Here is a 24,878-nt window from a genome sequence, read left to right as displayed (position 1 = left end):
TACTGTGATTTCTTTACTTGTAACCGCTTGTTGTGATAATAGTGGAATTTCAAGAGTGGTGACCTGAAAATTACCTGGTGGGGTTTTTGTTGTGTAGGTTTTCCCCATTCATAAACAAATCACCGTGTCAAATTTATTTTCTACTGAATATTTAGTTTATTGGTGATTTGTTTGTGTTACCACGCGTTTGCATGTTAATTAGCTTAATTAATTCACTTGGCTAAATTAATTAGTTAATTTATCACAAGGGGTCAATTCGTTTTTGGCCTATCACTTACTAGTAATAGTAATGTTAGAAACACAATATTTTTTACAATTGCTGACATGACTTGTTGTGATTAAAGTAACGACTCATTCACCTAGGTCCATCAATGGCATTATTATTTTATTATTTTCAATTAGTCATAACAGGCTATATCAACACTTCTGGAGAATGTTATATTTAAAAGTGTACATAGATTAATTCAAGTCAGGTTTGGACTCAACCCAACACTCAACTTGACATAATTTGGTGGGAGATGGTAGAAACTACCATCAATTGAACAGAAATGTCGACTCAATTGTTTACGTGTCCACAATTGGTGGTAGAATTTGATGGAAACCGACTAAAGAAGATAGTAGTGCAACTTCGGCAATGACATCATGGTCAAGGGCTAGTGGTGATAGGGAGAGGTAGAAATGATCTTGTGATCTTTTCAACATTTGGATAAAAGTCTCATAAAAAATCTCACTTTGGACGTTTGTGTTGAAAGGATTGAGTTGAATCGAATTCTTAAGTGGGGAAAATCCTACTCAATTCACTAAAGGTCAGTTTCGGAACTTTGGACTTTTTTCGTTGACTACCTCTTGCCAACCGAACCATGGCTTTGAAAATTGGATAGTGTTAGGTTCTAAAAGTTTAGAACAATTGGCAAATCGTGAATACACGAGAACATATAAGCTGCAGAAAGAAAATTTCAGAATCTACCTGGTTCGATTGATCGAAAGACAGGCTCGACCGATCGAAAGTCGTATCTGTAGAATTTTAATTAAGCCCAAACAGCAGTTCAAGCCCATTAAGGATTAGGGTTTTTAATCTACTTCTCCCAGTATATAAAGGAAACCCTAAGCACGTTTTTATAAGGTTTTTTAGGAAGATTAGAGTTCATCTTGTGCCTCTTTTGTAGATATAGGGTTTTGTACCAAAAAGCTCTCTAATGTCTTCTACTGGTGTTATTCCTTGAAGAATCTCAAGATCAGGTCTTGTAGAAGTTGCTACATACAAGATCAACGTTTAAGAAGATCCAAAACCTTTGAGTGGAGTCTCAAAGTCACAAGCACGTGAGCTTGTATTGTTGCAAATGCCAAGAAAGAAGTAGTTCGTGGACTCAGAGCTATCATGGGGTCGTGGTAGTAAGTTTTCTACTCAAGGTAGCAATAGAATGTCAGTGGTCTAAGTTTTGTTGTACAAACTTCAATTCTTTCATAGTGGATTTGCATTTTACCTTGAGGATAGATAGGTTAAATCTTCCTTAGGTTTTTTACCGGTTTGGTTTTCCTAAGTCATTATATCATTGTGTTCTTTATATTTCCGCTGCTTTACATGATATGATATATTTGTGTTAACCTAGATCTGCATAATTTACCTAAGTTAATCACTTGACTAAATAACTAGGTTAATTTGGTTGTGATTTAAAGGGTCTAAAAACAAACAGATAGGATTGACTAGTTCAATTGTGAACTAAACCCTAAGCAAATTTAGTAAAAACAGATGGTTCAACTGGGAATCGAACCCTTTTTCAATTCTTTGACTATTCCAAGCTTTAATTTAAAACCATGGTTAAAACCACTCAAATCCCAACTATTTGAATCAAATTGAGTGGGTGGGTTCGTTTGAGTAGGTCTTTGGACAACCCTTATGTCCGTAAACTCGTTGGGAAAAAAAAAAGAAAAAAAAAAAAGAGCAAAATACAATCTAGTCCACTAAATCATCCTCACATCACCATTCTCAACACAATATTTAGAATTCCAATTTGCAAATAGGCCTAAAAAGGTAATTTTGTGTAGTGAAGTGATAGGTTGGTACTAGTCCAGTATGATTATCTAGAACCAACGGATGCAAAGGAAAACCAAGTAAAATAGGATTGTAACCCAAAGTTTAAGAGCATCTCCAACTGAAAATGCCATCCCATCTTATTTTACCATCTCAAAAACCTACTTTACCAATTATACTATACCATTTTACAACACACCCAATATCCCAAAATTCTTTTTTTTTTTCCCCATTTTATTTAAATATTCTATTTTATTCTTTTTTTTACTATTTCTCTTTTTCAATTCCTTTTCCCCTCTTTCTCCCTCAACCTCTAGCACTGGTTTCAACACACAGAGCCACACACACACAGACCCATGATACACCGATTCACCTATCCAAACCCATCACCACACACACACACAAACACAGGTAATCACTCTTTTGAAACAAACTTTTTCATTCTTGAAAAAACACGACAATAAAAATTAAGAATCAAGATTCATAAGTTTCATTTTCTCTCTATTCTTCCTCAACTTTCTAGGAAACAAAACAGTTCACAAAGAAAACTTTGATAAATTTTTTTATTTATTTTTTAAGAAGTTATCTTGAGCTTGCCATCCATCACTGACCACACAAAATAGAATGCATAGTTCATCAAAACTTTCTTTTCCATCCCAATTTTCTAACCAAACAAACAATACCCAGAAGAAAATTCATACAGAAAACACACAAAGCTGAGTTGAACTACGCTCTCATCCATCAAAAAGGCAAACTAAAACAACAACAAAACCCAAAACCTTCTCCTATTTTCTTTCATCTTCACACCAAACAAAAACAGAACATAATCCAAGAGTTTCAAACCCAAAAAAAAAAAAAAAAGAAGACTAATCAAACATGCAAAAGAAACCCACCACACCTTCAAAGAAACCCACCAGTGATGCCTCGTTGGAATCAATATCGGAGCCATCGGAGCTTCTATTCAAACCCATTGGAACCATCGGAGCCCTCACGTTGAGCCATCAGAGCCATCCGATTCCACCGTTGTCAAAACCCTCGTGGTCTTGGGTTTGAGGAGAGTAGAAAGTAGATGAGAAAGAGAGAAGGAAGAGAGAGAAAAGAAGAGAAATAATGAGAGAGGAGAGATAAATTCCTAAGTTAAAAAGGGGAGAGAGAGTATTAATTTTATTTATTTTTTATCCCATTCAGCTACAATACCATTTTACATTTAAGATGGTACTGTAGCATTATGTCAAAAAAATTTAGCATTTTCCAATTTTGGCCTTCCAGAGTTGTTGTACATGTTTTAGGCCTAAATGCCAAATGTACCTTATATTTGGCAAATGACTGGCTCAATGCTGATGCTCTAACCCCATAAACATGGAATCTTTGAGTTAAAAAAATAAAAAATAAAAAAATAAAAAAAGAAGAAAAGAAAAAAAGGAAAAAGAAAAAGAAAAAGAAAAAGGCGTAGAATCTTCCCAACTCGTGGGAGAAAAACTATACAATGCCACTGTTGATGTTATTCACACAATTCAGAGTCCTTGTACAGTGCAGAGCTTAGAGAGAGATTTTAAAGACTACACCAACAAATAATAATGCTACTGTATGGGTATGTCACAAACTTAGACTTATGTATTTCTTTAATCTCTTCTTTATGGGTTTCTTCTGTTTCCAACCTTGTATATTTTCTTGGGTTTTTTGAATTTTTTTTCTTTGGTTTTGTGCTCTTCTGGTTTCCCTCAATTAATTTGATTGATTTTTGTTCGTGAGCTTGTTTTGTTTATCGTTTTTAGTTTATAGGCGTGGTTTTCATTGCTTTTTGCTTTTTTTTTTTTTTTTTTTCTTTTTTCTTTTTGATACATTTTTGTACTTTAATAGTTTTTATTCTTCTAATTTTTCGGTTGATGGGGATAGTAATTTTTTTCTACTTCCATTAGTTTTTGTTTTTATAATTTATTCTTTTTATGAAAGTACTGATTTTTATTATTATTATTATTTTTTATGATCAATGAATGATATCGTTCTGTGATAAAAACATGGTTTTGAATCCTGATTTCACTGATTATGACAATAATAGTCAATAATATAACTGGGGTTGTTTGCTTTCAGTAATGGGAAATAATGCTGGTTTGAGAAACGATGGAACAGGCTGTTCTGGAGCTAAGAATTTGGAAGACAACCATGACCATTTAATGGCCTCAACACAAGGTTATGGGATGGTACCTATGCCCATTGTTCATTGTCCCCCCCATAACCACATAGCCTACCAGCCACCTTTCATTTTTAATCCAGAGGTCAGTTTTTCTCTCCAATTTTAATTTTCAGATACATCTAGTCCTTATGCATATTATTATTTTAAAAAGTTGTGGAGAAAGAAATCTTTAAATAGCACATGTTTGTTTGTTTATATCAATAGCAGTTATTTGAATTTGGAATTTTAGGGAATAAAAGAGATATCTACTTTAATTCATTGAAAAGTGTGGCTCTGTATGTACATGGGAAGTGGGATATGTGGTTATACAGTGTTATGTGCAGTTTCTTTACACTTCTTTGACTATTTGACAATTATTAGTTTGATGGTTCATGTGAAGTTTCCTATGCATTTGCTGAGGGAAATTGGATGAAAAGATATAAGATCTTACATGCTGCAAAATTAGGATGAATTGTCAAGCTGTGAAACCTATTTGAAGTTGCTTTGGACTAAATCTAGTTGGTTTTGTTTTCTCAGGGAGTATGTTTCCTTTGCTATTCGGTAGTTAATAAAAAAAGCAGGTTTTATGGTGCATATATAGCCACAAAACAAATAGGAGTGTATTTCAGAAATTATTTTTTTAAAGACTATAAGAAGTTAAGAACATCTGTGGAGAGTAAGTACCCCTGTTTAACCATGCTAAAAGTGGATAGCTAGCAAATTTGAGTTATTGCTATACATATGAAAAAAAATGCTCATATGACCCTTTATACAATTTTGGTTTCCACAATCATAGAGAGACACACTTGAGGACAGTCAAGAAATCTGGTTATAGTTATACATTTAAAAGATTCATTCTTGTTTTGCGTTCTTTTCTTCATATAAATTCAGTGGTTCATCCAAAATATAATACTCATTCTTTTAGTTATACACGCACTTACAGCCCATAAGATCTTTATTTCTTATGAAATTTGGTTTCCACACGCACAAACACTCACAGACACTTTAATATGGATATTGGCTTATATAATAGTCTTCTTATAGGTGCTTGTGACTCCCATGCCAACGCTTCGTCAGTTTATACAGTCCCAAGTGCATGCATTGCCACAAAGCACAATGGATAGTAAAGAAGAACTCATTGGAAAATTGATTTTTGTCAAGATCACATGGAACTATGGTGGCAATTCAGTAGGTCTTGTGGGGTCATGGAGCAACTGGCAGACTATGTAAATTACTTTTCTTTTCCAAGTTCCTACTAGATTCATGTTTATCCTTCCACTTTATAGTTTGACACGCTAAACTTTCTTTTGTTTCAAACCAGGGAGTTGTTGGAACATGCAGTAAAAAATGCAACGGTAACCATGGCGCTCCCAGTTGGAATCCATTACTACTGTTTTATTGTTGATGGAGTGTTGACATACGCTTCAAACTTGGATTGGATCTGTGATAATTATGGAGATCACTATAATATCTTATATTTACTGGTAACTTCATTGTTCTTTATTTGAGTGTAATTTACAAATTGATAAAATATTTCTTGTCATTAATAATATTAGTTGTGGTAGCACATAAACACACTCTCTTGTTATTGACAATGTTCTATGTTTCACTTATGTTACACATCTGTTATATCAATGAGAACAATGTTAATAGCATTGTAGGAAGCATATCCTGTATAATAAAATTAAATATCTAAATTGTTTGTCCCTCCTATCACCTGAGGGATACAATTGCTATGGATTCAGTATATAGTTCATATTTGATAGCATGTCTTTTCCTTTGAAAGTACTCCCAGCCAAATAAATAAATAATATAAGGCTGCATCATATAAGAGTCTCGGTCTCTATACTTCCTTTGTTTGAACACTCTGATGGAAGTACCAGTTCTCTTTCTGGTCCCTTGTAATTACATGATATTGTCATGACAAGTTTTGATCCGGAACTTAGCTTATGTTTTATCTTCATTTCAACTCCCTCGTAAAACTCGTAGTCCTTTGTTTATCCATGAGGTAAAGATGAAAGGAAAATGGATGCTATTGCTACACAGTTAGCAAAAGGGGCACAAAAGCCTTTATCTCGATCATTTCCACTCTTATACAGTCACCCTTTTAGTGCTATGGTATAATCAAATGTATATTGTTGATATCTTTTAAATTTTGTGCTTAGCTGTAATTCAAAAGTGTTGGAACTTCATTTACATCTGTTCATATTTTTCAGCTATTATTTCCATTTGGTGATTTTGCATAAGAAATTCTAATTTTCTCCCTCGAATGTTTCAGATTTTGAATGCCTTTCTGGAGTTGGATTCTTAGCTTGTTACAACGGATTTAAATCATTATTTAATCTAATTTGGTTTCACTTGTAGGAGGATGTCCTTCAAGCGCCTGCAAATGGTTTTGCAAATCTGTCTGATTTTGAATCTCCTCCTTCCCCACCTTCAAGTTATGACAACAAATTTTTTACTGACAAAGATTTTTATTATAGAACCAAAGAAGGTAACATTTGCGAGATTCAACCACCAGAACTACCCCCACAGCTAGAAGAAGCTATATTGGATATGCCATCATGCTCCTTTGATGTTTACCATTCTCTACCAAGGCCTCAATTTTCACAAGTAAATCATCTATACGGTCACAAAGAAAACGAAGATCAGTATGTGACAGTCAGCTCTACAGAGAGGTTTGCTGATAAGTATATTACCACAATATTATACAAGCCCGCCTTTAAAACCAAACCACCATGAACTTCTCTTATTTTTCCTTTATATATTTCAAGATTTAGATTTATTTAACATCAGTGACTTTGGTTAGGAAAAATTATTTGGTCCTCCAACTGTTGGACAAAGTTCAATTTAATCCTTCAATTATTAATTGTGTTAATTTAGTTCCTCAACTTGTAAAATCAAGTCATTGTCATCCTTGTGTTTCCCCTCCATTTTAATTTCAACAAAATTAATAGTTAAAATTTGTTTGATTTTGAATTTGTACAATTTCCATATTCATTTCAATTAACCACATCCATTAATTTTATTCTGATTTAAATGAAGATGAGATGTAAAGATGAAATTTAATTGATTTTGAAAGTTGAGGGATGAAATTAACACAATTAATACTTGGCTGGCCATATTGAACTTTACCCCATGGTTATAAGACTAAATTAGTAATTTGGCCTAACTATTTTCATTGATTTAGTATCATAGATTTAGTGGACTGAGAAAAGAGTTAAGTAAAGAAATAGGATCTTTTGTTATATAACACATTGGTGTAATTGATATTCATTTTTGTTCATAATTATATGTTTTCTAATTTCATTTGTGAGCTTCCTATTTGTGAGGAGACTTCCAAAAAAATTGTAATATGACTGCATTTGCGAGATTTCACTAGTGAGTATAACCCAAGTGTATAGTTTGGAAGTATCTTCCTATATGTAGTTTTAATAATATGATTCTTTTAGTGCATCACTTGATTTGTTTTAGTATTATACACGAATAATCTTATAAACTGCAATGTAATCAATTGGAGGAAATTCTTCCAAACCGGTATGGAGCTAACCTTAACCCCTTTCTTTTGGTTGGGCGGTGGGGGAAACCCATGTTATATTGTTCAACTAAAATTTTAAATCGACGGCCTTCTTTGAAATGATCAGAATCTTAAGCCTATTCTATTTTAGTTTAAATTCTGCACAAGTTTAATCAGGTTTATATGCTGCACACGCTTTAAAATATGAGCAATCAACGTTTATGAAGATTACCATTTCTTCTGTGCTTGCATTTTGGCCAAAAAAGAAAAAGAAAAAAGAAAAATAAAAAGAAGTGTATTTGAATTTCATAAGAATCCTTGACAACCAAGATTATCTAGTTATATTGTTATGCAATATACAAAGTGGGATGAATTTGGACTTGCTGATGTATCATCAATTTTGTAATTGGTGACAGTGAAAGCAGATATTTGTCATCAATTAAAAGGATTTTCTCTCCTTCACATGCTGTCTAAACCATCCTATTTGAATCAAATTTAATCATAGAGAAAGTTGTTAAAACAATCAATTGCAGTAAAGGGTAGACAAGTCAAGAAATCCCTTTGTGCTTGTTGCCCTTCTGTCATCAAAATTTGTGCTTAAGCAAGATCAAGTGGACATGTAACTGGTATGAAATGGTTATTACAGGCAAATAACTATAGTAATTTACTTGCTACGTTTCATCTAAAAAAACTCAATACATATTCAAGCAATTGTTGAAGAACATATGCTTTGAGAATTGTTGGTTTCTAAAAAGATTGAGCATTCATGACATGTAACACTGCTGCTTGCATCAACCGTCCCAATCAAATCATCGAACAGGGACCTTAACCCATCCATTTGCAAAAGCAATGGCTAAGATTACAAAAGGTGTAGCCATTCCAAATATGATAATGTAAGGAAGAGGAGTCATCATGGGATTCTCCCCTTCCCTTTCTCCTGCTGTTTGCCAATACCTGCAATTAGTAAACCCCTTTCAATTATTGCCAATTGGAACCATTAGCAATGCCAATGACATGTTTTGTTGAAGATCAACTTGGTTGAATTATTAAAGCAAAGATTACAAATGGGTGGAAGGCCTACTCTTGTGGTTCTTCTTCTCTAGTTATGAATTTCTTCTTTCCTTCCTTTTTGATTTCTCCTTCCCCACCACCTATCAAAACCAAAATTTTAACCTCTCAAGTTATTATTTCAGTCTAAGTTTACTCAAGATTTGAACAAAAGCAAACAATAACAATGAAAATTGAGAAAATACAGTTAAATTTGGTGAAATATCAATAATAAGAGAATATCTCTTACCCAAGTCTGCACATATTTTGAACTGATGGACCCTTGTCTTTGGTAAAATATAAGTGCAAGAGAAAGGGGATGATAATGATGGCTTAGGTGGGAGTAGAAACTGGGTGCTGAGAGAGGAAGAGAGTGTCATTTGGGCTGCCATTTTTTTCCCCTTGGAACTCCTGTATGCTTTCTTTGCTCATTTCTTGACCATCACATATATTAGTTCTGGATATGGATGTGGTGGGGACTGATATTTACAATAACCTTGTGTGACCAATATATGACCAACATGTCACAAAGTGAATCTCTCTCTTCAGATATGTGGTGTAGATTCGCTGCTAGAGTGAATGGACAAAACTAGTCATTGCATATCTTGCATTTTTGGTGTATCAGGGTTTCAGTTAACTCAACTGGTAAAGTCATTGATGGTTGAATAAGAGATTTGAAAATCAATTTTCACCTACAACTAAAAACTAATTGGTGTCTTGATTTAATAATAAAGAGCACAATCATCATATGCGGATGTTATAAACTGAAACTCTATAATAATAATAAAAAATATAACGGATTGTTTCATGTCGTCTGGTTGAGTAATCAAGAAACTTGAAGTCCTATTATGAATTTTCCACATGGTCTCTGAAGAATTTTTTTTTTTTTTTTTCCTTTCATTTTTTAGGGAGCTCAATTTTCATAGGGGACTATTATGGGTTGTTTTAATGTCACGATGAATATAATTGACCCATCAAAACATTTGTTTATGAGGGAGGGATGGCAATTTAATTTATTAATCTAAATCTAGGCTAATTCTACAATTTCCAAACTTTTATTTTTTTTGTAAGATACCAAATCAAATCTTAACTATTAATTTTAAATAAATAGTTTAATCCTAACTTTATATATAAAAATAAATTACATAGGTTTCATGTCATTAGAATCGTGTGATTATAAATTATTTAACTATCTGAGAAATCAATTACAAATTTCTCAGCATTGTTACAAACCGATTATTGTCGATCCATCTGTTTGCTTTTGGACCGAGGCATCTATTTGATTTGTGCAAACAAATCAAGGTCTAGAGATAATTAGGGGGTGTTTGGTTTAAGTGTTTTCATCACCTAATACTCAATTTTTATTACTCATTTTCTAAATTTTGTGGGCCTCATAGTAAATTGCTTTGTTTGGATTAGTTTCCTAACTCAATTATAAAAAAATTGAGTTTGAGTTATAGAAATTAAAAACAACTTTTTGATATTTTCAAGATGAAAAATGAGTAATAGTGACATTATTGTAAATATTTACATCTTTGTGGGACTTGCATCAAAGACATGTCTACATCAAGTCAGCAGCACCAATGACTCTCTTTCTCTCTTTCTTCTTTCTCCTTTCTCCAATGGCATTCTCTGTTTCCCTTTCTCTTTCTTCTTTCTCCTTTCTCCTTCTCCCAACAGCAAACCAACATTTTTTCATAAATTTTTTACTCCTTTCTCTCTTGTCCTATCTTCACTTTTCCCTTCTGCTACTGAAGAACAACGATACCCAGCTGAAACTCTCCATCTAAAAGAAAACCCAGAAACCCAACAATTGTGAAGAACGAAACCTAGCAACCGAAGACCACCCGAATCTCTCCATCTAAAAGAAAACCCAAAAACCTAGCAGCAGCTGTGAAGACCGAAACCCATTAGCTAACCGAAGCTCTCCCTCACTCTCTTGTCCTCTCCTCACTTTTGTATGAATTTGTTTTTTAGGTCTTTGTGGAGTAAAGAGTTGTTGCTCTATGCAAATTTTCTAGTTTCTGTGCTCTCTATTTACTTTATGTAATTTGTTCTTCTAAACCAAATTTTATTTGGATTTTTTTAGCTATTTTTCGTTTCTGCTACCTGATTCACATTACTGAAAATATTTGGGTATTGTGTGCTTCATGTTTGAGCTATGCAGTAGTGTTTAACATCACTAGAGCCTGAAAATGAATGTATATATATATATTTTTTTTGAAAATCAATGCTATTCTTTATATGAAATTCCTAGGTATTGTATTACTGCTATACTCATCTTTGGCAAGATTGTTGGAGGAAGTGAGGAGGTGAGACAACAAAAAATGAATGGGAAAGAGGAGAGAGGAGAAGCACACGGGTAAAGGGTTACCGGTTTGACTGACCACAGTGTGTGGACTCCACCAATTTATCAAAAATTTGAGTTTAAGTAGTGAGATATGAAGTTGAGAACAACAACCAAACAAAAGTATGATAAAGTAGGGGAAAAGTAGAGATATAGATGTGAGTTATGGATACTGAGATTGAGTAATGAAAAATGAGAAAAGAGAACTGAGTTTTGAGTTAACTTCAAACAAAACAGGCCCTTAACGTCTTGGATTTCAGATGAGGGTGCTATTGTCGATTTTATTTTAATAATTTTTTATATCATTTTAATCTTCCTTTTTGTTCATATGTTCAGTATGTTCCCTTACTACACTCCTAATTTCAAGAACGATATCGTTTTAAACGTTTTCAAATCATTTGCAGAGTTCTTAACGATTGTATACAAGACTATTTATTCCTTTCTCGTGTTTCTTTTTTATTTTTATTTTTTATTTTATAGTAAATTATAAAGTGTATACAACCGTTCTTCAAAATCTTGTAGATCAATTACATGTACGATTATCATTAATCTATCATCAAATTATTATTAGTTGTAATAGTTTTTAGGGTAGAAAAGTACAATATCTACCATGTTCGCCTTTGGATAGATTAGACCACCATTATATTGATTAGTAGCTTAAAGTTCCATTGGAATAGGATCCATCACATATCCACTGTCTTTTTGTGTCACTGCCAATTATAATGAACTTAAAAGATTATGTCAACTACATGGTGTAAGAATTCATAAAAATACAAACTTTAATTTATCTATAAGTAGTCGAACATTACCTCTAGACTATCAAAACTTCCTTTATTTGTAGGGAGGTCAATCTCTGCCCATCTTTTGGCTCAATGGACAACTCCTATAAGCTAGACTAGGCCGATTCCCATATCAAATCTGCCTTCTTCTATTTTGTAAGCTTTGGATAGAGATGAAATTTGGCTCAATTTGTTTCTCCCCTGTTTTGAGATGAGCAATAAAGTATTTATTCAGCAAAAAAAAAAAAAAAAAAAAAAAAAAAATGAAGGACTATCAAAACTTCTGCATCATTTGCTTAACTTCTTGGTCTCCTTAATAAAGAATACTTGGTTGACCGCCAAAATGTGTCCGTCAACACCTCAACATGGACCAGCTTGAGATTGCTAGAATCCAACCTCTTCTGGGCCACCTAATAAGGAGTCAAAATTTTTTCACTCGTTGGCTATGCTCAAAGATCAACGATATCTCATTTTGCCATTGCTAATTAATTTTAAAGTTCAAAGGATAAATTTTCCAGCTCCACAAGATAATAACTTTTAATCTCATGGTATATTTGAACCTCAATCGTTTTATGCACATCCTTCCCCAATACAAGAGCCATCTTCAACTATCTACCACCCATATTTAGTGTGATTGGAGCAACTATTGTTAAATATTTCCACTAAAAGTCTACAATTTCATTCTTAAGTAATCATATGGACTTGATGTTCTATGCATTACTTTGTTGTAGCTAGATCCTCAAGCACACAGTTCATTGATAGGCATCCAACGGTTAACTTTTTTGCTTCCCTTCTGTGATAACATGTCAGCCGATTAAACTTTAAAGTTTAAACCTCCCTTTTGAATTCTTCACAGTCTTTTAGAGAGTGTCCCTTTGCACCAAATGATACTATTAGAAATACTGAATAATTGTATATTGTATTTTCATGGTAAAAGAATACACGAGTGTTTTTATATAGGAGGAATATGAGTGCAGTACAAGTAAGAGTGTAGTACAAGAATGTGTGCTATACAAGTAATTTAGCTGGGCCTAAAGTCTATAATACTATACACATTAACAGCGCCCCTCAAACTCAAGGTGGATGTGAGACCAACTTGAGGTTGTCAACCAAAATACGAAGGCGTCCCTTAGGATGTGACTTGGTGAAGATATCTACAAGTTGATCTTTAGAGGAGATTAATATTAGCTTGAGAGCATCATGGACAAGATGATAACGAATAAAATGACAATCGATCTCGATATGTTTAGTCCATTCATGGAAGATATCATTGTGAGCAATATGAATGACACTTTGGTTGTCACAAGAAAGAGAAGTAGCAGAGGATGTAGACACACCTAAGTCTTTGAGAAGCCATCGTAGCCAAAAAAGCTTAGATGTGGTATCAACAAGGGTACGATATTCTGCTTCAGTACTGGAGTGGGCCACATGAGTTTGTTTTTTACTTCGCCAAGAAATCAGAGAAGAATCAAGAAAAAAGCAATAATCAGTGGTGGACCTACGATCAGTGGGATCTCCTGTCTAATCAGCATCAGAAAAAATATGGAGAATAAGAGGAGACTGAGCAGAGTAGAAAAGAACATGGAAGAGAGTGCCCTTTAGTTATCGAAGAATGCGCAGAACAGCAGCATAGTGAGTCGATTGTGGAACGGACAAATACTGGCTCACCTGGTGAACAACATAGGAAATGTCTGGATGAGTAACAGTGAGATAAATTAGGCTGCCAACTAAGCGTTTGTAAAGAGAGGGATTAGACAATGGTTTCCCACCCCTGAGGGAGTCAGATGTGCATTAAGCTCAACTGGAGTGTCAACAGTCTTGCTATCAATGAGTCCAGCTCGAGACAAGAGTTCAGAGGCATACTTGGCTTGAGTAATGTAAAGTCCATCTGTAGAATGAGTGATTTCAAGAACCAAGAAGTAACTGAGATGTCCAAGATCTTTCATCTCAAAACTGCTGACTGAGAAAATCCTTGAGTTTTTGAATGCCACTGAGGTCATCACCAGTTATGATTATATCATCCACATACAGGAGAAGTAAAATAGTGCATTTCTCAGTGCGACGAAGAAATAAGGTAGAATTATAATAACTGGCCATATAACCCAAGCGAGAGATGGTAGAGCTGAATTTGGCAAACCAAGCTCATGGAGCTTGTTTAAGACCATAAAGTGCATGTCGAAGGTGACAAACCTTGCTTGATTCAACAGAAAGACTAGGAGGAGGTTGCATATAAACTTCTTCACTTAAATCCCCATTAAGGAATGCATTTTTGACATCCGTCTGAAAAAGGTCTCATTTACTGGCAAAAGCAACAGCTACGAGGGCACGAACAGATGAGATATGAGCAACTAGAGCAAAGGTCTCTTCATAATCAATCTCATACTCTTGTGTAAAACCTTTTACAACAAGACGAGCTTTGTAGCGCTTAATGGACCCATCAGAGCGAGTCTTAATCTTATTGATCCACTTACAACCAACCATAGATTTCCTAGGAGGGAGAGTCACCAAGTCCCAAGTATGGTTTTTAGATAATGCATCAAGTTCCTCTTTTATTGCAATTTGCCATAAAGGGTCAGTGGAAGCCTCACGATAGGTGTGAGGTTCGTGCAGTGTAGCAAGGGCAGTGTAATAATGATAGTCAAGTAAATGTGTAGGAATGGATCTTACCCGAGTTGAGTGACGAGGTGGAATGTCTTGTGCATGATCTTCAGGTGGAGCAGGAGCAGGGGACCCAAGCTCAGGGTTGGGTAGTTCGTCTTTGACCTGTTCATTAAAGGGTGAACTAGGAAAGAGATCAAGGATATCTGGTGGTTGGACAGAGAAGTCTACAGGAGAATCAAGAGCAACTACAGGAGGATCAGGAGCAACTACAGAAGGAATATGTGCCTCATCTGGAAAAAGATCTAAGACAGAGGAGGAAGATATGGAGGCATGAAAGTAAGAGAGCTCAACAAAGAGGCGATCCCAAAAGACAACATTGCGGGAGATACGAAGATGATGGGAAATAGGATCATAACACCGATACCCCTTTCGAGTTTCGCCATAGCCAAGAAAACAACAAACCCTTGACCGAGGCTCAAGTTTGTTATGCTCATGTGACTGAAGAAGAACGAAACAAGCAGAACTGAAAGAGCGAAGGTGGTGATAGTCTGGAGGTGACCCAAAAAGGCGCTTATATGGAGTTTGATTTTGGATGACAGGACTTGGAATGCGATTAATAGCATGAATGACATGAAGAGCAGCTTCGCCCCAAAAAGGAGCAAGAACTTTGGCAGAGAGAAGGAGAGCACGAATAGTGTCAAGAATATGACGAAGTTTTCGTTCGGCTTTACCATTTTGTTGAGAAGTACTTGGACAAGTTAGTTGATGAACAGTACCATAGGAATGCAAAACAGTTTGGAAAGCATATTGAGTGACAAATTTTGATACATTTGGAAAATTGAGTTTCAACCATTTTTGCAAAATTAGAATATACCTGCAATAATTCAGAACGATATTTCATATTAAAAATTCAGCTATAGCAAGTGTAATCATCAATAAAGACAACAAAATATCGAAATTCACCAATACTAGAGATAGAGGAAGGCCCCTAAACATCAGAATGAAAAAGATCAAAGATATCAGTGGATATTGATTCACTAGTATTGAAAGGCAAAGTTAGTTGTTTTCCTAACTGATATGAAACACAATCAAAATTTTCTATAAACATTGAACTTAACAAACCTCTAGGAGCCAATTGTTGTACCCGTGAAGAAGATGCATGGCCAAGTCGAGCATGCCAAAGTGGAAGGGAAGGAATAGAAGAAATTACAGCAGCTACAGCAACAGAAACAAGAACAACAAGTGGAAGACAAAGGTTGTCCACGGGAAACATACGCCTAACTCTGGGACCGGTCCTAAGCTCCTGTCCCGTCCTTGGATCCTGCACAATACACCCAGAATAATAAAAGATAATGCGATAATCCAACTCAGCTAATTGTCCTACAGAAAATAAATTGTAAGAAAGGTCAAAAACATTAAAGACACTAGGAACCAAGAGGTTGGAGGTCGAAACGGAACCTATATTATGACCAGACATTGTGGAACCATTTGCTGTGCAAATATTAAGAGGGTGTGGTGTAGGTTTAAGTTTAGAAAATAAGGACGAGTGAGGTGTCATGTGATTGCAACAAGTAGAATCCATAATCCAAGAGGAAGAAGACATACCTGATAAAGCTGAGAGAGAAGAGGAATAAGATGCATTGCCAACCATATGAATGACATTAGCGATGATGTTTTTATGGTCATTCGTGGTTATGGTGAAAGTATGACCTGAAGACTTAGACTGTGCAGAGACGGGAGCCATTGGTTGGACACTCTCAGTGTTAGCAACAGTAGTAGCAGAAATTGAAATAGATGATTTGTTGCGATGATAGCAAGTCACAATATTATGGCCAAAACGTTTGCAAAAATTGCAAAAACGTTTGCTAGATTGTTGGCGACGATTATTTCAACAAGAAGAAGACCTGTCCTTATTCTTCATTTAGAAGCAAAATATGCAAAAATGAACTGTAAAAATGAAATCTATGTGAAAAACTGGGGAAGAAGCACCTGGACTGCAAAAGTCAACTCTGAGGAAAAAGTCAACGGTTAACGGTACAGTCAACTCCTAGTGATGACGTCATTAAGATGACGTAAGCTAGGGCTTATGTGGATGCTGACGTGGCAGTGATGATGTCAGCAGGTGACCCAACGGCGCATGGAGCGCATGAGGCGCATGGTTCAATCTTCGTCGAAGTTTTGGATGGGGCGTGAGGGAGCGTGGAGAGTCCGATGAGGCTGATTCTTTTCTGTCGATGTAGATCGGAGAAAGAATATTCTGATGACGGCGGCGGTGAGATGATCGGAGCTATACTGAAGGTGTGTGAGGCGCATGGAAAAACTGCCGAATATTAGATTGGCGCATAACAGCGCGTGTAGGGTTAGATGATGATGATTCCGGCGGAGTTGTGTAGATCGGTTGAAAATCTACACGGTGATATGTCTTATGTCTTAATCAGAGGTCCGATGTGGAAGCTCTGACGAAGGCAGTGATCTTGGTGGTAGTGTTCAAGCTTCTGGCGGTGAAGATTCAACCTTGGGCACCTCTGACGGCGGTGGAGTAGTCAGGAGAGGGCACGGAAAAGGTTTATTGACCGAAGAAGTCGAGGCAACGGAAAATACCAACAAAGACAAGGCTGCAAGACACAAGAAAGTTAGAGCAATGGTTCTGATACCATGTTAAAAATACTGAATGATTGTATATTGTATTTTTATGGTAAAAGAATGCACATGAGTGCTTTTGTATAGGAGGCATATGAGTGCAGTACAAGTAAGAGTGTAGTACAAGAATGTGTGCTATACAAGTAATCTAGTTGGGCCTAAAACCCATAACACTATACACATTAACAAATACAAGTCTCACTGGTATCTCCTTACTCTTTGGCCTCCATCACCTGGCATATTCCGAGGCAACCAATGTCTTAAGAGGGGCTTGCATTCACGAAAGTTTTCTATGTTTGGGTGGTCATCTTCTATCCCAATATTTATGTTTACTGCACTTTCGATGGCTTGGTGTTGCATAGTATCCCCAAATATTAAGACACTATCATCAATTATAGGGTGTTGAATTCGACGTTTGAGCAAAAGACAATCCTCCAATGAATGTCCAAGGGTGTTTCAATGGAATTCACAACTTTTAGAAGGGTGATAATCCTCTGGAAGGTAAGTAATTGGCTTGGGAACCATCGGGGTGGGGTGATCATTCTCTCATTCAGTAGTAGTAAATATGATTCCATGATTGGCATGGGTAGCGAATTAGACTTCCTTGGTTCCTTGTAAGGATATAGCTTATCTCTGTCGTAGATGTTGAACCTGAACATTTTTGTGCACATCCCCTCCTTTCTCCTCGATTACTTTTTGCCTTTCTAGGATGAAAAGCAATTGAGAGATATCATGAATACAATTACTTCAAATGCTATCTTTTATTCTCCAACTAATTAAGACTAGATCAACAAAGATTTGGACCATTTAAGGGCAAAAATGGCCCATTACCATCAATTTTCAAAATAATTTGCCCAGAAACACTGTTTCCAAACTATATAGCAATATACCACTTTTTTAGGTACTCGAGCATGCCAAGCTCGAGTACCATGTTTTTTTAATCCACTATCGCCCCATATTCAAGGAGCCTTATAGTGGCGTTTTCAAGCCCTATAGTGACGTTTTCGGGCCCTATAGCGGCGTTTTTAAGCCCCCATACAAGGGGCCCTATAGTGACGTTTTCGGGCCCTATAGCGGCGTTTTTCTGCAAAATTTTTTTCATAAGTCCCCATAACAAGTTCAAAGGGCCCTATAGTGGCGTTTTTAAGCCCTATAGTGACGTTTTTGGGCCCTATAGCGGCGTTTTCCTGCAAAATTTTTTTTACAAGTCCCCAGAACAGGTTCAGGGGCCCTATAGTGGCGTTTTTTGACCCGAAAACGTCACTATAGGGCTTAAAAACGCCACTATAGGGCTCCTTGAATATGGGGCGATAGTGGATTAAAAAAACATGGTACTCGAGCTTGGCAAGCTCGAGTACCTAAAAAAGTGGTATATTGCTATATAGTTTGGAAACAGTGTTTCTGGGCAAATTATTTTGAAAATTAATGGTAATGGGCCATTTTTGCCCCATTTAAGGCTGTCCATAATGATTTAGACCATGTACTCTTTTTATGTTATTTTATTTTATTTTTATTCAGATTTAACTTGTGCGAATTGCTCTCTCCATCTCTAAGCATATTCATGGAAGGTTTCGCTGTTTTCTTCTCCATACATTTAAGATCAAAGCGGTCATAAGTAATTTCAATGTTAAAACTATAACAAGATAATAAGACATTAGCCAGGTCCTTACAACATATTGGTCGATCCTGTGAGACTGTCTTGAAAAGTCCGAATAAAAAATGAGTCATTGTCAAAATACTGGGCTAACTTGCAGCAATACATTTGAAGTTGGATTAGGGTCACTGGTCCCGTTGTACTCGTCAAATTCCAAGGATTTTATACTTGTGGGGAGTGTGTAGGCAGGGTAACTAGGATAGGCTCGAGAATACGGTATCTCTATAGGCATTGATTCCTTGGGTGGTTTGAGTTTCATGGGCCACACCCCCTTTTGTGGTTTGGACCCATTATTGGCAATGAACTACGGAGTACGCTAATGCCTCTAAAACAGATCCATAAAAGGAGTCGTCACCTAATTTAGATTTAGAAACCACTGTGAACTTTATAACTGAAGGATTAATTGGCCCAAATTGAGTCCAGACTCATGGTAAGTTCTTGGAAAGGTTTTAGGCACCCTAGATCACCTAGCTGTAATTTGCGTTCACTTGTATTACCGGATTATACCTAAATAGACTTTATTGAGCAGGCACCTATGCATGCACTCACACCTTAACCCTAAAACTTAACTAAAATGGGAAATCAGACAATGAAAGTGATAAAGTATATAGGCAAATAAAAAAAATCACATAAATTAAGTCATCAATCATGTGTAGCGCAAACGAGCATGTAAGAACAACTAGTATGTGAGAATAGCCAAGCATGTGTGAACAACCAATCGTGTGAACTTGATCAAAATTAGAAACATGAAATTATAAGCATGAAAAAATATATGCAATGGATTTAGAATTAATAAAAGATCGAAAAGATTGTAAGAGAGAACATATGCGTTTATGGAATTGATGAAAATTAGAAATCCAGCATTTGAATGTTATCATATTGAATCTAGCATGATAAACAAATTGAAAAAACAAGCATGTTATTGCATGTGAGCCAAGCATGGTAAATAAATTGAAAAGTAAACGTGTTATTACATGTAAATCCAACATGGTAAAGAGATTGAAAAACAAATATGTTATTGATTGTGACAGAAAAAAGTTTAAAATAAACAATGAGATTAATTCTTGAACAACATATGAACAAATAAAAAACATAATGAACACCTAGCATGCATAGATTCTAATAAACATCATATAATTAAGGCATCAAAACAAATTACACAAAGAAATTTGACATGATTAGAACCAATAGGATTATAATAGTGAGTGCACCGTCCTGTGCAGGACACACATGGTTTGCTTACTGGACGTATGCTTTAGTTGAATGGACGGGAGGTAGAAGGTTTAGAGTTGCCACCTATTTTAGGTCTAGGAAACAACTTAGGCCCCTTACTGTTGGGAGACCATAATTTGACTCCCTACAACTACTCTAAAAACAGGCACACATGGCATGATGTCGAATGTCATAAAAGATTTGAGTGTGTCTTTCTCATTACCAATTGGTTTTGAGGTAGAATGACATAACTCACGGTCCGACAAATGGTATCCAAGCCAAGGTCATGAGTTTGAGTTAGGGAGTGTCATTGTGAGGGAGCGATTGTTGGGGGGACCACAATTTGACTCCCTACAACCACTCTAAAAACAGGCCCACATGTCGTGATGTCGAATACCACAAAAGATTTGAGTGCGTTTTCTTTATCATCAATTGGTTTTAAAGTGAAATGGTACAACTCATGGTTCAACACTTACAAAGGACTACATGTTTGACATTGCATCCAGAGCTAGGGTACTAGAATGAAAAGATGTTAAGCACCCAAACCACCCCGTCTTGTGAGCCGGCCTCCATTATTATGTTTAGAAGCCATATTTAACTAAATATTTTATCAAAAGAGTCATAAACCCTAATCCTAATCACATGCACATTGAATTAAATAAAAAGCACGTGAAACATATATCAAAGATCACACCACAACACTAAAGAGACATATGAAATTCAACTAAATCAATTAAAATTTACAGTAAAAAATTAAGACAAATAAACATACAGTAATGAGGAAATATCTTATTCTAAGCATATTCAAATCACATTAAATATGAAATTAATAAGAGAGAAAATCATGGCAATTAATAAACTATTTTAATCCTAAAGATTCAAAGTCAGACAAATTACATAACATATGAGAAAACATAGTTTCTGCCCATTTTGGGTTGTGGGTGCACACATACTCAACCTTGCGTACGCATCCTAATACATAAACTTATATTTTGCATGTCGCATTATTCAAAAAATCCAATACATAAATTGATCATATTAACATCAAATAACACTAAAAATCAAATATAACTAATCTATGATCATATTAATACATCAAACAAAGATTAGAATCATCAAGCAAATCACATATAAATACTTTACTTATTATAGCATATTTACTTGAAATTTAAGGACAGGCAATAGGGAAACACAAAGGAAATACTAAAACATATGGTCAAATTAATTTATATCACAAAATATATAAGATCATTAAAAAAATTGAATACAAGCCTAGAAATAAATTACTACATGAGATTAATTTGGGAACTACTTAGCATGACAAGAAATCATGGAGATATAACTCACCTTGCTTGAGGATGAGAGTTTGAAGTTTATTTCACCGACCCTTCTGTGCCAACAACAACAACTTTAGATTCAGAATACAAGAGGAATTAAAGAACACGTACAATAGAACTAAGTTACCACAACTCAAGAACAATATTACTTTGAAAAAGATTTTGAAAACAATTTTAAAAACAAGTTTATGTCTTGTGAGACTATTAGAGAGAGGTTTTGAAGACTTTAAAAACGTGCTAGTGTGTGGTGAGAGAGATTAGAGAATAGAAATAGGGTTTTGAAAACATGGAAGCACTATCTCTAGGTTTTTTTGGAGGCATAGGGTGGATATATATAGGAGTAAATTAAGGGATTTTGAGCCTTGGAGGTAGACGTTCCAAGAGGTATATGAGCGCCCCAACCTGAAGATTTAAGTGTTGGGGGACTAAATATGGAAATATATAGTTCTGGAAACGAGACTGCGTACGAAGCCCCATGAGTGTGCGAACACTGCCTTGAGGCCTCATGCGCAAACTCACCAAGAATCCAAAATTTTGACAGCATTGGTGCCCTAACTTGGAATTGTCATAACTTACTTATTCTAAATCCAAATTGAGAAAAATTATGTCCAAATTAAAGCCTTGGATGTCTGCTTTCCAATGCAAAAAGTTAATTTAAAAAATTATTTGTGGTTAAGAATTTATGGTCAAAATAGTGAACATATGTCATTTTTTAACATCATTTTCAAAGAAATTTTGAGTACTTTGAGTTGTGGTTGCCTCTGACCAAACTATTAAGTACACTTCAATTACCTTGCTTGAAATATGTCACACTCATCATTGGAGTAAGGGACAAAAGGTTATTAATGATGGATACAAAATGAGGTGTCTATAATTAGTTAATTACCTAAATTAATTAAGTACAAACAAAAGTGAGGGAATTCTTTTAAAGCTTTTGAGGAGTGAGGCAACAAGGTGCTTGACTGCAACTTAAGGCTAGGAAGTTTGATGTTCCCAACATGACCGACTAGGAAGATGATCACATGTGCCTTTTTTTTTTTTTTCATTCATATAGAACTCTAAAAAATTATCTCTAGAAATCTAGAAATGAAGCAAGACAATGCTCACTCACATTCAGAGACTAGGAAGATTTGATGCTTGACAAGCAGTTCTTACTCTCTCTAGAATGCTAGGGGATGGGGTACCTGAATGGCGAATCTTCTATTTATAGAAGTCTCTAGAAGAGGGAGGATCCTCTTTAGATGAGCTGGTTCAAATTTGAATTCAAATTTCAAATGAAATGGGAGGGAGAAACAAGAGCTAAATATGGAAAACTTGAATTTTAAAGTGGAACACTTGTCAATATTTTAGCCATAACTTTTTGTTTAAAATTCAGATTAAGTTGACACCATGTGTATGTGTGTGTATATATATATATATATATATGTGTGTGTGTATTTGCAATAATGCTCTTTTTATTTATTTATTTATTTACTTTGGTTTAGTGTTATAATGCTTAAAAGTGATATATAAATAACCGTATGTATTTTTTTTTTTTTTTTTAAAGAAGGAGGTAAAATAATGTGGATTAACGTTTAAAAATGAGATAAAGAACCGAAAGAAATTGAAACCCAATGGGGCATTTGAATTTATTGATTGAGATAAAAATTGTGATAAGTAAAAAAAATTGAGATTTGAACAAAAGAAAGATTATATACGTGAGTGTGGATAGATGGGGATTTGTGATAACAAAAATTTTGGAATGTTTTAAAGAATTCAAAAAAAAAAAAAAAAAAAAACAATCCATAGAAATTTTGGAATAAGAATGAGCAGTTTTACATGATGTAGTAGGGTTTTTTTTTTTTGGAAAAAGTAATTTTTTTTTTATAAATATAATTGAAGTATTTGAATTCAAATAAATAACAAATACAAATAAAAATCGGACATTTGAATACAAATGGGTGATGAGAATAGTTTTTTTTTTCTTTTTTCCTTTTGTATGTGAGATAGTATTACTGTTTTAACTTGCAATTTACAATTACAAGGAAGAAAAAAAAGTTAATTAAAAGAAAATTTTCTTATAACATATTAAAAAAAAAAAAAAAAGCTACATGATGATAAAAATATCCATTAGCACCTTCTCAAAAAAAAAAAGGAAAAATGAAAAAGAAACCATCCATTAGCACCTTCTGAAAAAATAAATAAATAAATAAATGCATTAGCATGCACAATTTTTACTACATAACTAAAATATACATCACATCATATATTTATCTCATATATTATCATATATTGTGCAATAATGCTTTATTTATTTATTTCTTTTAGTGTTATAATGCTTAAAAGTGATATATATAAATAACCGTGTGTATTTTTTTTTTTTTTTTAAGAAGGAGGTAAGGTAATGTGGAATAATGTTTAAAAATGAGATAGAGAACCGTAAGAAGTTGAAACTGAATAAGACATTTGAATTTATTGATTGTGATAAGAATTGCGATAAGTATTGTGTTAAGTAAAAAAAATTTGAGATTTGAACAAAAGAAAGATGATATACGTTAGTCTGGATGGATGTGGATTTGTGATAACTGTATAGAATTTGGATAACAAAAATTTTGGAATATTTTGAAGAATTAAAAAACAAAAAAACCATAAAAATTTCGGGATAAGAATGAGTAGTTTTTACTTTTTACATGAGGTAGACTTTTTTTTTTGGAAGAAGTAATTTTTTTTTTTTATAAAGATAATTGAAGTAATTGAATTCAAATAGATAACAAATATAGATAGGAATCATATATTTGAATAAAAATGGGTGGTGAAAATAACGGTTTTTTTTTTTTTTGTTACGTGAGATAGTATTATTATTTTAACATTTTTTTTTGTGGGAAAAAATTAAACTAAAGAGTATGTTATTTCAAAATTTGTATGACAATATTTTGGTACGCCAAAAATTGAAGACAAAACAGAAAAATCCTCTTATTAATGGTATATATATAACAACTTTCATAAATGTCCAAGTTCAAATTTCAATATTTACAATGCCAATTGCCCTGCAATGTGAACATGAATATATATTGTTGCAATTTTATGTTTTTTAATGGTTTTCTCGTAATTGTTTTGAATTGAATCCTAACGTTGAACTTAAAATTTAATCATTTTGGATCAGTTTAGGATAATGGATATTTTGAAAATAATTTTTTTTTTTTTTTGTTGAGAAAATAACTTATTTCAATTAAAAACTTAAATTTAATATATTTAATTAAGATTAGTTATTCATTATAATCACATAATCCCATGTGCAATATTACACCCTTGTCCATCAGGTTAGGCTAATATGATTATCATGACACTTCATTAACAATAATTAATCCGTTGAACAACCAATTATACTCAATCAATATATATATATATATATATATATATAAAAGCAGAGACCTCATGCGGGAGTGTATGAGGTCCTGCCATGTGGCACTCTAATATTGCATTTACCTCAAGAGTACATTAACCTATTTTTACTTTTATATAAAAGATGGCCAGTGTTAATACATGGGCCATTGTCAGCC

At 34.4% G+C, this 24,878-nt stretch overlaps 2 protein-coding genes across 2 annotated transcripts; one reads left to right on the top strand and one right to left on the bottom strand.

Moving 5' to 3' along the window:
- The first annotated feature begins 3,467 nt into the window (after positions 1–3,467).
- LOC126720905 (SNF1-related protein kinase regulatory subunit beta-2-like) lies at positions 3,468–7,083 on the top strand. Its single transcript, XM_050423751.1, has 5 exons — positions 3,468–3,623; positions 4,124–4,308; positions 5,250–5,431; positions 5,527–5,689; positions 6,570–7,083. Exons 1-5 carry the CDS (start codon positions 3,620–3,622, stop codon positions 6,945–6,947), a joined length of 912 nt encoding a protein of 303 aa, XP_050279708.1. The 5' UTR covers positions 3,468–3,619; the 3' UTR covers positions 6,948–7,083.
- Positions 7,084–8,334: 1,251 nt separating this feature from the next.
- LOC126720904 (uncharacterized) lies at positions 8,335–9,262 on the bottom strand. Its single transcript, XM_050423750.1, has 3 exons — positions 9,020–9,262; positions 8,804–8,873; positions 8,335–8,676 (listed from the first exon to the last, which is right to left on the bottom strand). Exons 1-3 carry the CDS (start codon positions 9,159–9,161, stop codon positions 8,532–8,534), a joined length of 357 nt encoding a protein of 118 aa, XP_050279707.1. The 5' UTR covers positions 9,162–9,262; the 3' UTR covers positions 8,335–8,531.
- Between the last annotated feature and the right edge of the window lie 15,616 nt (positions 9,263–24,878).

Source organism: Quercus robur, chromosome 4 (assembly GCF_932294415.1).
Source record: "Quercus robur chromosome 4, dhQueRobu3.1, whole genome shotgun sequence".
Classification (NCBI taxonomy): domain Eukaryota; kingdom Viridiplantae; phylum Streptophyta; class Magnoliopsida; order Fagales; family Fagaceae; genus Quercus; species Quercus robur.
This window is presented reverse-complemented; position numbering and strand designations above follow the sequence as displayed.

What these genes read in the sequence shown, in the direction of transcription:
- LOC126720905 (XM_050423751.1), top strand. An exon ending in TGGAGCAACTGGCAGACTAT is followed by an intron (nt 5,432 to 5,526) that starts GTAAATTACTTT and finishes GTTTCAAACCAG; the next exon opens with GGAGTTGTTGGAACATGCAG. An exon ending in ATAATATCTTATATTTACTG is followed by an intron (nt 5,690 to 6,569) that starts GTAACTTCATTG and finishes TTTCACTTGTAG; the next exon opens with GAGGATGTCCTTCAAGCGCC.
- LOC126720904 (XM_050423750.1), bottom strand. Translation starts at nt 9,161, where the DNA reads ATGGCAGCCCAAATGACACTCTCTTCCTCTCTCAGCACCCAGTTTCTA. An exon ending in CAAAATATGTGCAGACTTGG is followed by an intron (nt 8,874 to 9,019) that starts GTAAGAGATATT and finishes TGGTTTTGATAG; the next exon opens with GTGGTGGGGAAGGAGAAATC. An exon ending in AGAGAAGAAGAACCACAAGA is followed by an intron (nt 8,677 to 8,803) that starts GTAGGCCTTCCA and finishes TACTAATTGCAG; the next exon opens with GTATTGGCAAACAGCAGGAG.